Here is a 14,678-nt window from a genome sequence, read left to right as displayed (position 1 = left end):
TCGATTAAACGAAATGGTAAATCCTCAGACTTTCTCTTTCCTCCTCCTACCATGCTTCTACGTTGGAAATATTTTCGTAAAATGTCTCTTATCAACGCTAAATGAAATTCACTAAATTTTTGTTTCGAAGCAGTAGATTTTTGATATAAAATATATGCATTATATATAAGGAATGCATTTATATTTATCTCACACAAACGTAATAGTATTACTTCTGCGTAGGTGTTCGGAAAAATTGACAAACGCATATATGCGTCCTTGGTCCATGCCGGACACTTAGAGAAAACGCATATATGTGTTGTGGCGGATGAAAAGAGAGTCGTGCGTTTCGTCCCAGGACTACCGGTGGACTCGTCAGTAACGCTATGCCCGGTAGTCCCTGCCTTAGACGTAGAGGGAGTCTCGCTAGGTGCGGTATTTGTATCAATCGCTCGTATATTCGACCGCTAGCGAGTTAGACAGTCGTCGTAGCCCTCTAGTGTTGGCGGTTGGTACCAGCGGATCGCCCGGGAGGTGTTGCGCCGCGTTGATGCCTCGACCTGTCGGCGTCCTGTTGATACCGATCCGTCACAGTGTCCTTAGTCCACACCGATAGCTTTTGCCAGACGCATATATGCGTCCAGAGCACTCTAAGGGTTAAAAGAAGTCCATAAAGATCACTTGCTTCTATGGTTGTTACACGAGAATCCGCCTTAAGAGCAGCACTGAATTAACTCTGTTCGAATTTAAATAACAACAAAGGGTTAAATAACAAATTACTGCTCAAATAATGAGAAAGATTGTCACTAAACCTACCGGCGCGGTCAAGTTGACCGCTCTCGGAACTTCTACACAAATTTAACCGTATTTAAACTTTATCATATCGCTACATGATTTCTGACTTTTCCTAAGACATGCATACTATATATTCTTTTTGCATGCTCCACTTGTTCAGGGTTTCCACGAATTATGAAAATTTTTTCATTTTCGTTACTTTGATTTCTTCTATCTAGTTCACAATGTGCTCCAGTCTGCTGATTTATTTGTTTAATGGTTTCACCACCTTTTCCTATAATAATACCACATTTTGAAGATGGGACAGTAAACATTGTTTCTATTTTATCTTGCATAGGTCCTCCTTGACGCCTATCCCACCCGCTATATTCATTTGGATTACGATTATTGCCAAAGCCATTGCCTCGTGGGCCACTTCTTGCTCCTATGTTACTTCTACCATCATCTCTTCTCATTACACTATCAATAAGTTCCTGAATGCGTTGACGCACTTGTTCTACAGCTTGATGTTTGCCAGATACTATGCATTTTCTGTCCCCAGGGCCGTCCTCCCGTCTCTGTTGAAATTGAACTCTTGCACCAGTCTCTGCCTGTATTTTTTTAATCATATCTCCTCCTTTACCAATAACAACACCTACTGCTGCTCTTGGAACAAGTACTTCCACTCCATAAGTGGTTCCAGAACCATGGTTAAAACTACTAACATTTGCATTTCTTTTTCAGCTATTAATTCATATACTAGTTGTTTAGACATGCATACTATATATTTTTCGATATTTAATTTTAGTTTGCTCTTTTATTTTCTCAGGAAAATTTGTACTCTGCCTTGCCTACCGTGAGCAGTCATTTTGACCGCCCGACAAAATATGTTAGTTATTCTTAAAATAAATGCGACTAGTACAAAGAAAAGGCTATGTCAAGGTCAGATGACAAACAAAATCAGTAATAACAAATAATAACAGCTGTTACACCTGGAATCTTCTCATAAAATAATCCATCCCTCGATCAAGATAGCCACCAGCTCTCAAGACATATCAACTCAGGCCCATGATAATCCTCAGGAACCGCCATAAAATTTAGCATTTTTTGCAGTCCATTGTTACAAATATTTTAAAAGTCGAGCAGTTTCTTAGGGTTATTGCTCATTGCTATAAAACACGGGAAAAGCCTCGAGTAACTGTTGGTAGAGATAGTCAATATTCATAAATATTTTCATATAAATATCGCCGTCACAGATCATATTTTCACTTGCTATTGTCTTTTCGACTAGAATACTCTCCCCGGAGAGCGCGGGTGCCTATGAAAGTTCCCTCCACGTAAAAAAAAGTTTTTTTTCTTTTTTTTTTGAATTTTTCCATCCAGACAACGATCTACAGTGAGATCCGTTATAACGAGATGTGATAACGTGCACGCGTACCGAGCGAAAATTTCAAGTCGATTTTCTCGAAAACAAAGCCTCAAACGAAAAATATTTATTCTGTATCTTCTATTCTATATATTCTATATTTTCCATTATTCTATATTTTGAAGTTTAGGTGACCATCTTGGGTCATCAGCTGCAAAACACGTGTCCGTTGTAGCAACACTGAAGACTCTGGTATAAGGACAACTCGATGGACATATTAATGAGTCAATAACTAGTAAATACTCGGCGGGTTCGCTAGCTACGCTCGTAAAGGGCGTATGCGGTAGTAATATGTCGCGCGTTCGAAACCACTCCTGGGCATATTTGCGAAGATGGAAAACCAAATATCATCTTAGAAGTATATACAACGGGCAAGGGGGTTGTTTCCCCGGCCCCCCTTGCCTATTATGTTGTTGTGCTTTCTATGAGTGTTTGGGAAGTACCCCCGGAGATTTCGGTCACTCGCTCGTGCTGACTATACCTAGCCCCGCCCGTGGGGTTTTAGCCGATAAAAATCCGACACCCTTGTCCCGCTCCGTGCGATGAGATAAGGTGTGGATGAAGATTTCCCCACGTAAAAAAAAGGTTTTTTTTGCAACGCCCTGGCCACGCTGAATGCACTCGTTCCGGTCAGATCAGGAAAGTTAAGCAGGGCCGAGCCTGCCACCCCCCCCCCTCGTGGGGTTCGGGCTTGGACGCTTGGCGGCTGAGCGCCTCGGGGCCGCCAAGCAATCCGATAGGGGGGGGGGGGGGGGACCGTGCTGCCTGGCACGGCGTCTCCGGCGACGAGGAGGTGTGATAATGATTACACACCGCTCCATCAGCGGTGGTATTAAGCGCGCGGGGGAGGCCCCGTTACGACGCACGCAACGGTTCCCGAGCCTCTCTCGATCGCAGCCGGGACGGTTATCGTGGAGGTTTTGGTCGGTTGGAGTCCGACACTACCACGCCGCTTTCCCCAGAAGCGGCCTAGCGTCCGTGCGGATTTCCTCCATGTAAAATATAAAAAAAAAAAAAGGGTAAGATCATGATTGGAATAAATTTCATGAGTTTATCCGTGGGATTATCGTTTGCTATTCGTAACGAATTATTTTAATTTAATCTTACAAATTTATTTTTATTATTTGTTTGAATAACGATTGCAGAATTGTTCGAATAAGAACACGAACGATCGTTTATTTTCACTGAATTTTTCACAGGTATACATATACCGGTACGGTTTTTACTATTAAACATCCGCAGTCGGAATTTTATTTCAATTTCGTTACCAGCAACTGCCAACGCTTTTAAGTGTTTTATTTGAAAACTTACTATTTACTTCAACTCAAAAACAAGACAATTTGAGCAAATAAAGGAAGAAACAAATTCACTTAAATACCAGTTTTATTCACACTATTGTTGTATTTTGTAATATTTAAGTGTACGATATATGTTGAAGCAATTTCCAGGATGCAATCCTGCCTTTCTTTCGCACGTTGCACAAAAAAATGATGAGACAGAAAGAATGTCGAGTTGGAATCGAGAAAGGAGCTCCTGAGATAAAAACTGATGTCGAGTCACACTTGACATAGAAGTGCAAAGGGTTAATTTATCAAACGAGTAACTTACCAAAGAACGATAAACTTTCTAATGTGGAATTTAAAAAAGGTTAGTTACAAAAGCTAATGTTACTATCTAGTACCACGTCTATCCTTCATGTGACACATAAATATATATACATAATACATAATTGTATTCGAATAAATTGCACGATTACATTTTTGTCTGTAATAAATTTTCACAAGAATAACTTCTTACTCTGATAAATACCTGTTCGATTGAATATTTTCTGGTTAGTAGCGAATAAAATTTGACTGCTTATTTTTATTCGTTATCTATTGCTCGCATAGAATCTTGCGCAACACGCACGTAACAAGCTTGCACATAATTCTAATAAAATATTTAGTTAGATATTTTCAAATACTTTAATACATTAATTTACATGAATGATCTTCCTGCATACGTTTTTATTGCTTAACTATCAAATGAAATAATTTCATATTTTATTCGATACTTTATATTTGAATAAATGTTTCCTGGCATAATATTTTTGTATTTCCGGTTCTACATATTACGTCATTATCGACATCATAACAGTATCGTTAGGAATACGATGATTTATTATTTACGAGTAATTGAAATTAATAATACGATGAATCTCAAAACTTACGTTTGTTACGACCGTTCGCGGAGAGACGCGGTCGCTAGGAAAACGCGTCAGCGAGAGGCGTAAATTCTCGCTACGATTATGTTAATCGACGCCGCGAAATAGTCGTTCCCCTGTTTCGGTTAAGATAACAGAGGTGGTTTAATGGATGTAACACTGTATTAACAGGTTAACATAGAATAATATATTTTACAATAATATGATGAATATGTTACAGAAATTTGACTCGACTTTGCGATATCTCTAGATAAATTCGTTTGCTCGTCAGATTTGTCGAAGTGTCACGTTAGACTCGTCAGAAGGAACTGAACGCCCTTCGATTATTCCTTTGTCTCATTTGGAAGACGACCCCCACTATGCTCGGGTCACGCCACCGCTCGCGCCTATGATCACGTATGCCTCTTGTGTGAAAAACGTAACGGTCAAAAATCGAAGTTTCTAGAGCTCGCTGCTTGGCGACAACTATGCTCTCGTCGATACATTGTATATGATCCGGCGGGCAGATAAGAAGGTCTGCCTGCGACGCTGTAGGACCGCGAGCGACGGTTAGAAAATACAGCCTGTGGTAAGCCTCGTGGCGTAACAACGTTAATTTCCGCAAAGAACTGTTCGTTAACTGTCGTCCCTCGGATATAAATGCTGCAATCTGGTTCTTGCTTCAGCGAACAGAAGGTCTTAAATCTTCTAAGAAAGACTTTAACACAAAACTGAAACGAAAAATTACGTATATCAGTAACGATCCTCACTGGTGTTTCCCTCGATCGTAAGAAACATTCCGATAAACAGACACGATCAAATGAAAAAATGATTCAAAGGATATAGCAGGATTAAAGAATCATGGACAGGCGTCTGTAAAACACGTATCGTTCAATGTAGTACCAAAGACATTTACATTCTTTTCACTTGGTTATAAGGTGTACAAAAAAAAAAAAAGAAAATAAAACAACTTTGGCAAAGTTCTTGTGCTTTTCAAAAGACACGCTCCTTAATTTTGTTAATCCAATTAAAATGAAAATTGCGCTTACAGATATCTTTAAGATTTGAAATAATAACTTGAGAATTAAGACTCTATAAAAGACACTGCATGGTATTAATTCCTTTTTTATTGTCCTTTTATAACATAGTGCACAATAAATAATGTTATGTATATATATATATATATAATATTATATAATATATATATATAATTATATATATATATATATACAATCCATCTGTCAGAGTAATTGATCTCTAAAAAAAGAAGACAGATTAGTTATATCATAAATAGTGTTGCATATAAATAAATACGTTCACAGTGAAAGGACAGCGATAGCTGAATAATATTAATGAACTTACGCTAAACACCTTTCTCGTCGATGTTGCATCGATTAAGTAGTAATTTGATAATGTTAAAAGATAGCGATATAACAGTGAAGAATTTCTCACGAAATGGTAGTACTATTTCTCATGAAATAGTAGGATATTAATAAATAGACAATAAGTATCGACAATATGTCATAGGCATGTGTATACGACTGAGAAAAGTCATTTTTTAAGTTGAATACGTGTATGTATAATAACATTTGGTACTCCTCGTAATACTCCTCATTAATTTCTTAATACGCATCACAGATATGTCGTTGTTTATAGAAAACAAAAACATACAAGTAATAGTGTAAACTCAACTTATTCCCATTAATCTCTAATGTAGGCAACTCGAGATACCATAGTTTCGAAATATATTCAATCAATCCAATTTTAGATTTTAAGCTTTCACGATGGTTCACGATGCACGTCGTGCCTCTCGCTTTACAGAGTCAATCGCGTTATCCCTTGGAAAAGCGAACCATAATGTTCGCGAAACGTCAACGAGAAACTGCGACAGATAACGCGGTTAATCCTTGAAAAGCCAAAAGTCGACATCGATCGGATCTGTCCGTGTTACAGAACTGCAAGTAATCGACTGGACATCGTTATAAAAAATGCTTACGTGCGCGTGCACGCGTGAAACGAGGAAGAAAATGCTTTTGTACAAGTCACTTGGTTCGCTACTATCGAATAAAAGGTTAATTTCAACTCTGTAAGATCTATTTTCCTAAATTATGTATCTGTATATTTAGGCTGTTGGCAGAACATTGAAATCGATTCAAGACACTTCATACGTCGATTGATAAATTTTGTCTACCTGGATTTCGATTTTTTTTTCTTGCAAATCATTAATCGCGCTAAGGTCAGTCAGCGTCAACGCTGATCGTTATTTGATTACGCGGACGATCGAACAGGAATAAACGCGTTGAAACAAATTCGATTTCAAGTTCTGTCGTTTATTCTCCGCCAATTTAATATTACGGAGGTCAATTTTTACATTCGGCGCTCAACAACGTCAATGGAGGTGTATCGTATAATTATATAACATTGCTAGCTACGATATAGTAAACACGATACAACATGGGAATCGGCAATCACAAAAATATAATTAACATACCGAAGCACCGCCGTGTGCAACCTCGAGGCTGAACTATAATCGTAACACCAACAATTTTTATTTAACAATTACGACGAACTCTTATGCAAAGTTATACGATAAACATTAAACGGGGAATTGTGCGTACCGTGTGATACAATGTTACAAGTGCTAATGCGTTAGTTTCTTTTCCCCAATCAGCAAACATTAGCGTTCGATCGTTTGAACGATGTCAATCTAGTTCAAAAGTAGTATAAAAAGAAAATTTTAATCTTTCTAAGATTTTTATGGCTTTAAAATACATAGTTTGCTGCAACAGTAATTAAATAAAAAAACATAAAATTAATTTTACTACAACCATATATAAATTTATAAAAGAAGGAACACCATGAACAATACATTTATTAGCTGATATAATCTACTTGACATGATTTACTTAAAATTCGGTACATTTAGCGCGTGGTAGTGTTTTTGCATAAAAAATTCATCCAACTTTTCATGATGTTAAAAGTTTAGACAAAAATAAGCTTTCGTCAAACATTTACAAGAAATGTAAGGTTTGTCCGTTCCAGAAATGTTTTTCGTTGAACACATTTAGAGAATCCAGAGTTCATGAGAACGCAGACTAAAAATCTTTGAATATTTCCTATTCGCCATTCCATCACTTCAAAAAATCTAAAATAATTCCCATTATGTTATATTTCCGCTAACAAAATATTTCGTACGTATAAAAGCAATGAAAACTTATGATACTACTAAAGCCTAATACTAAAATCTTGTTTCCAGAAAATAAGATATTTTAGGTTTATAGTAAACCTTTAAAAATCATCGTTACAATAGTATATAATAATGCAGTGATTGATTACATTTAGACGTTTCATAAATATCTAGTTTAATTTGCCGACTTCTTACTTTTATTCCAGAACAAGAGTCGACATATCCTTCGATCAACAAATTTATATTAATACAAAAACACATACACACCTTAAAAATATATATAACATGGAATTCTTGCGAATATAGCTACTAATTAAAAACGTTAACTACATTTATTTTTCTATTTAAACTTCTTACGGAGTCTCTGTATCTGCCTTTTTCTTGCGTTGAGATAGTCGTAACTGGTTTGTGACCAACTATTTTAACGTGTTTATTAGTCATAGAACTTCAACTAGTTATAACGTTGAAACAGGATTAAGAATTTTATTAAAATAAATTATTCTTCAAATGTATTGTTTGGCACTGGGAAGCAAAGTTCCAAAGAATAAAACGAAAATAATGACAGAAATTTCGTTACTATATCTGTTTCTTTTTATTTTTGAATTCTTAATCCAGTCTCGATTGAATCCTGAATGCCGAGGTTGTTTTTATATATACGCCCATAATATATGGTATACATATATGTAAAAGAACCTCAATCGCATCACAAACGTCAGCTGAACGAAAGCATGCTTTTATTTAACTATGTGGAATGTGCTGCTAGATTTCTAATCAACTACTAATACACAGAATCTTAACATTATCGAGTAAGATATTTCATACGTCCTTAAAACATAGCTAAAGGAATTTGCAGTTTCGTACTTAATCAATTTCATAACTAATAAAACTGCGAGCACCACAGGACTACAATAAACCATTCATAGATCCGTTGTAGAACTTCAGCACATCGTGTACAAAATTTGTCAAGATTTACATGATATTTTCGTAATTAAAACGTAAAGTTCTCTTGGTCGATAAATGTTAAACTTCTTCATATGTCTTCGCATATAATTATAATCGCAGTCTGAAATAAAACTTTCAGAAAATACACAGACAATAGATATGTGGCCAAGTGTGGTCATTACGAACGTACATGATGTACTTTGGTAATTATTTTTTTAAATACCTTGCTGCTTTGTACTTGGATCACAGCACCATAATGTGCAGCGAAACTGATGAGGTTTGTGACTCTTTGAGCTTTTACTTCGTAACTATCGTGAAACTTAAGTGCAACTTACAAATTTTACATTAAATACTACAACGACACATAGGTACGCAGTGTTAGAAACTTAGAAAATGATGTAATACCAAAAAAACACATTAAGAAACTTTTTACGACGCTGAAGTAACAGCGTAATATGTGAGATAACAGTTTGTTTTATACGTCAAATTTCATTAATAACTCGACATTGATAATTAAATACACAAGATTTACAAAAGTATGTTCACAACGTATATGGTAATCGAGATTTTACTTTTCTATGTAAACTCTTTCCAAGAAATACTTTGTACGTAAAATCTACACACAAAAAAGAATTAAATAATAGTTTAATTCATAAAAAAAATAAGAAGGAACATCTTTCTTTCTTTTTTTCCTTACTAACAATAATATTTGTGACTTGAATGTATATAAAGAAGTGAAACGACGCCCGATCAATAAGCTAATCGTTGGTAGAATCAACTAATGCGTGCTTTTCCATTGTATTTTAACAGTACATTCATCTGTTAACAGACTCCATAACAGATTTTCGTGGCAATTCCTTTAGTCTCGGGCCGTCTCGAATTTAATCGTAGTTTTCAGATTCCTGTTGCACCAGTTTGAACCGGCGCGGGCTTTTCACACACATTGATCCGTGGCCATCTAAGGAGAGGCGGCCTTTTCGTTGAAGATATCTCGTTATATAGCGTGCGACTAATTGTTGCGGTCTTATTTGCCATTCATTCAGGACTTCTTTCGGTGCCAGCACCTACATAGACAATGGTCAATTTAGTACAAACGATCAATAACAGATCCTAACGCTGAAACTACCAGCATATGTATATCGCGTCGACCAATTCGTAATTTTTCATGGAAATTTTATAAATCTCCAACGATGCATTCTAAGTATAAAAATGATGAAAATCTACCTGATCGCCTTTGAATCGATCTAGCAACGTTACGCAGACGACAGCAGACTTAATGCCCGCTAGATGTGTGAGTGCTCCAAACGATAAACTCTCCATCTCTATATTCACTACGCCAGCTTTGTGCAACTTGTTCAAGTAATCCATCTTATCGTTCTCCGTGAATTCACAGAATGCACCGTCCATACGCCCCTGTCCTTCGTAGAAGTCGTCGGTACACATTGTTTTACCGATTACGGTGTCATAAGGATCGTCACGGTGTGCTAGGGCCTTTAGATCGCGAGCTAGTTGTCGGTCTAACTTAGCAGGCCTCCTCACCACTTTGCCGAGCACAGGCTGAAAACAAAAATAAAAAGCAACAGTCAGAGGTGGACGCAACTTTATAAAAAAATAGATTTCCTACTCGTTCGAACAATCTACGATCAAGCAACTTTGAACGTAATCGTTAATGAAATTAGTCGCTATTTGAAATTTTGCTATTAGCTGTTAATTAGTCGCTGATGGAATTATAGATCATTTTTAATAGCCATCTATTCTTTGGAAAAGATTGGAAGTTTGAACAACGCGTTTCAACCAAGACACGGCGAGTCATTCACTTGATCGAAGCGTGACGATTGCAAAGCTAAGAACAGGGGAAAAGAAAGCAAGAACTATCGGAATGGCCAGATGCCGGATTCCACAAGAACTTCTTACCACTTCCAAGTACGACTTCAGCATTCCATCGACCGCTTCCTCGGAAATTACCACGGTGCCGCCTTCAAGGCCGATCCCACCACAAGTACCAATCCTGAAGAATATCGGATCCTTCACCTTCGCGTGGTACATCAGCTTGATCATTTCGTGAAGCAAAATCCCAACCGACGGCATGCCCATTCCATGCTAAACAGAAAATTTCCTATATTCCTCCTATCGACGATATTCTTTTCTCTTGTGTTTATGTTCATATTTTTAAGAATCGTCGATGCCACATAGCGTTACTCAGAGTTGGAACAATTTATGGCAGGTACTTAGACCGCGTATGGTCGGTGAAAATGCGAACAAGGACGTTTAAATATCCAGCGAGGCGATATCCCATTGGTTTTCGTTGGTTTTTTGATTTTAACGACAGGAAGATTTTAATACGACGCGATTGAGGACGACCGTAGGATATTTTGTAGTCTCCGATGGAGCAAATTTCTGTATGTTCCCTAGATCCTCTTTTAGACGGTCTTCTAAATTTAAAACGCTGAAAAGAATGAAAAAGTTCTGAACTTTGCCGTCCAGTCATCGTAACGCGATAAAGTGGCGCAACTTCTTTTCGCACCACTTGCGAGGATGAACTTCTCTATGGCTACGCAACTTCTTTTGTGTTTCTCGCGTCGTTTGACGTGTTGTCGCGTCACACGGATGATTTGCACAAAGCGTCGATAAAAAATAGTTTGCTCCACCAGCCGAGTAACTGGTGCATGGAGAAACCCACGGGAGAAGAGAAGCGTGTATGATTATCGTGGAAAGCTCGACTAGACGTTCTCCCTTCTAATGGAATCTCGATGTTGCTTTACGCTCGAACGTGTGACTTGTTGCTGACCAATGATTCCTATTACGACTTACTATTACGGTTATTCGTCGAACGAAACGCATATGTCGTATCTAGTTTGGAATTTTTAGCTTTGAAATTTCTAACTACTCGTTTTTTATTCGTGCCAATAATTAAGAAGCTTCCCTGAGAAAAGCACTCTTAAAGTAAAGCGGTGAACCGAGTAAACGTTTCGGTTCCAGTTTTTTAATATTAGCTACGTTTGCATTGATAATTGTAATCAGTCTTAGAGAATTTTCTTCTTTTTCTTATTTGCGAGATGGATAAGAATTTCATAACAATTCAACCATTTGATTAGCAAGTACAATACTCACGCAACTATTATTTGCCAAAGGCTCTTTCTCAGAAATCTCCTTACAGACTTTCGACAGAGTGAGTTAATTAAGGAGTCAATTAGCTCAGCTACGATCTCTGAATTATTACTCTCTGACGTGTACTTTGTTTTAACAAGTAAGAATACTTTCATGTTTTAAGGAAAACTTTAATATGAAGTCGAAACGAGAAATAAGACATATTAATATCTTCTCTGTTCTGTTAAGAATAACAGAAAGCATAATTAGATTGAGAGTAACTGAAATAACGTACCCGGATAAAGCTTATAAAGTTCACAAAGTATCAAATTTAATTATAAATTATTGCAGTGTTCTTTCTTATTTTGCGTTAAACAGGAAAGAGGCTTGTTCTCTTCAAGCAATTTACTTCAAAGTTAAAACTATCCAATTTCGATTAATTCGCTTTTAAAGCATCGTTGAAACCAGAAACTGTTATCGCAATTATGCAAAGCTTATGCCTCGTTTATAATTAGAATGTGATTTAAAGGTAAAACTGTACACTTTCTCTAATATAAAACCTGAAAAGAAATGGCTCCTTTGAAGAAAGTAATTGGATGGAGCAGATAAAACGAAGTAAAAAATGTTGTATCGATTATTATCGAAGATATATATCTAATTAAGCAGAAATACTGCTTATCAATTTATTTAAACTTGCAAAATTGAGGATTTAATGGAATCGTGATACTCCACAAAAGTAAAAAGAGTAATATCGTAGATGCGTTACAATAAGTGAGGCCATTGGGATAAGAAATTTAATTAATGAAATGTTTCTTTATATTACCAAGGTCATAGAATATTTTTTGTTTTATCTCGCTTCTACTTTTCAACAATACATACACATCAATATATGTATGTATATACATATATATGTATGTATATAATACATATAATAAAAAGTATATACATATATATGTATGTATGTATGTATGTATGTATGTATGTATGTATATATATATATATATATATGTATATAACATATTCAGATGTTACACGATTGATGTGTATGTATATACATTGCTTGTATTAATATCAGAAAATTAAATTGAAATAAAATATTCTGCATTATTTTCAGAATAATTTTGAACACATCACTGGCCAAATTATTAATTATGCAACTATATTAATATCGTAAACTTGAGCAAAAGCACAGAATTCTGTACTATTTGGGAAATAATTTTTAACATGTTATGTTAACATGTAACATGTTGACATTCTATGTACTTCATTTAATTTTGTTATGTCCCAATTATCTTTTGAAAAGTGATTTAATTTGTATTTTCCACAAAGTGAGATATATTCCAGGTGATTTAAAATCAGGCAATTCTGGCATTTATCTCACGATAAATGTTGCTATTTACTGCATCAATTGGATAAATTTGTTCGAAAGTAGCTGCCTTCCAGCCTATAATAGAAAATAATCTTCAACATTCGTTGCTCAACGTTCTCTCATTATTTTATCACAAACTGGTCGTATGCATGTTCTATCTAATCTTGGACATACAATTCTGATTAAATCGAATGCAAGTTAACCGCGAGCAAATAGGGTGAAGGCATATTTCATTCAGTTTCAATAAGCTTTTCAATTTCACCTACGTCCTGTTCTGTCCTCGAGAGACGCTGAAGCGTTCCAATTTAATTAAATTCGGATCGCACGATTGTGTAAATAGCCAATTTTAACAGATCTTAACAATTCTTGATTTACGTTGTTCACTATAACTCACGATGCAAAGACGATATTTAAACCTGAAAAACGTGATTTGAAGTAAAAACAAAAAATAACGTACGATAAGGCGTGACGTATTTCCAGCGATTTGCTATCTTCATTAATTATTCATAAATTACTTGTAAGCGAATATTTGCTTCGCCTAATAAATATTATAACGAATATTCTACTTTGGATATTTTATGTATCTGTTATTATGTATATGTATTATTTTACAATGTATATTAATGCATATTTGCAGCTTAAAATTCCCCACAAATACATGAAAATCCGTAGTCTCGTGAATATGAAACATTCCTAAAGGAATAATTTTCGAAAAATAAACGCAATGTCAAGTATACTCACGCTAATAGAAAGGACTGGTCCGACTTTATACATAGAGTAACGATATGAATACTGGCTAATATCAAGAAGTGTCGTGCCTGCCGGAAGCTTGTGACCTATTTCCTTCATTATGAAGTGAGCAAAATCTTCCATACGCTTTGGTGTTCCTCCCATGCACACGAACTGTAAACAGAGTTATAGAATTAATTACATAATTGAAGAAAGCTCGTTGAATACATTGCAAGTGGCAGGAGACAAGCTTTTCAGAAGGAAAAGGAATCTTCCGCATTGACACGATCCAATTTCATGAAGAAGAAAAGTGTATCTGTACAAAAGCCTGTATGCGCCACTTCTTATTTGTAAAGAAAGCACGATGTTCCATTACAAAAGTAAAAAGGCCATTAACCAATGTCTATTAGCAGCTATATCATTTTCTATAGAGGTGAAGCTGTTACACTATCTTTCAGCGTTGTTAATAACTATTTAGAAAGGGAAATTGCACTGAAATTATTTAAAAAATAAAATTTAAGTCAAATACTACGGCATTCTCATTGGTACGTAGAATTTTCCAACAGAAAATCAACATTTCTCAATTTTGCCACGTACAGTGCTTTCTACGAACATTCTTTAATCGCATCTATCCAGTTTAATATTTTAAGTACGTTATCCACAGATAAATCTGTTGTAGTGGTTCCAATTCTCTCCCTTCATTCATCTAAACTGTATTTATTGAAACATAGTTAATGCCCGTTTAACTGAATCCACTAATTTGAATATTAATTCATATTATTCGAATGGGAAGTGATAAATAGAAAGAATCAACGAACTTTTATTATGTCTGCTCCCTATCAAGTTCAAATAAATGGAATTCTACTGTACTGTATTGTGTTTTATAGCCGTGAGGTATGGAGAAATATTTCCCTCTTATAGTATCCCACGATAATGCTCTTTCTCGTGTCATATTCAATTAAAAATATGTAGCATTTCCGCTTCCACGATGCTTTCATCTGAA

At 35.9% G+C, this 14,678-nt stretch overlaps 2 protein-coding genes across 5 annotated transcripts in view; both read right to left on the bottom strand.

The window, feature by feature from the left end:
• Nucleotides 1-857: 857 nt before the first annotated feature.
• Nucleotides 858-1,857, bottom strand: LOC143302698 (far upstream element-binding protein 2-like). The gene is made up of 2 exons (XM_076618669.1): nt 1,793-1,857; nt 858-1,470 (listed from the first exon to the last, which is right to left on the bottom strand). Exons 1-2 carry the CDS (start codon nt 1,855-1,857, stop codon nt 858-860), a joined length of 678 nt encoding a protein of 225 aa, XP_076474784.1.
• Nucleotides 1,858-7,215: 5,358 nt separating this feature from the next.
• Nucleotides 7,216-14,678, bottom strand: part of LOC117159863 (uridine phosphorylase 1) — a 48,619-nt gene continuing 41,156 nt past the window's right edge. For all 4 annotated transcript variants that reach the window (XM_033340040.2, XM_076618343.1, XM_033340039.2 and 1 more), the window contains exons 3-6: nt 13,688-13,849; nt 10,405-10,590; nt 9,715-10,047; nt 7,216-9,554 (exon numbers count right to left, since the gene is read on the bottom strand). In XM_033340040.2, coding sequence (XP_033195931.1) covers nt 9,372-9,554; nt 9,715-10,047; nt 10,405-10,590; nt 13,688-13,849 — 864 coding nt within the window. In that variant the 3' untranslated portion in view covers nt 7,216-9,371. The remainder of the gene's footprint in view (nt 9,555-9,714; nt 10,048-10,404; nt 10,591-13,687; nt 13,850-14,678) is intronic.

The sequence above is a fragment of the Bombus vancouverensis genome, chromosome 5 (assembly GCF_051014615.1).
Source record: "Bombus vancouverensis nearcticus chromosome 5, iyBomVanc1_principal, whole genome shotgun sequence".
NCBI classification, from domain to species: Eukaryota; Metazoa; Arthropoda; class Insecta; order Hymenoptera; family Apidae; genus Bombus; species Bombus vancouverensis.
The sequence above is the reverse complement of the archived record's forward strand: the minus strand, read 5'-3'. Positions and strand labels throughout refer to the sequence as shown.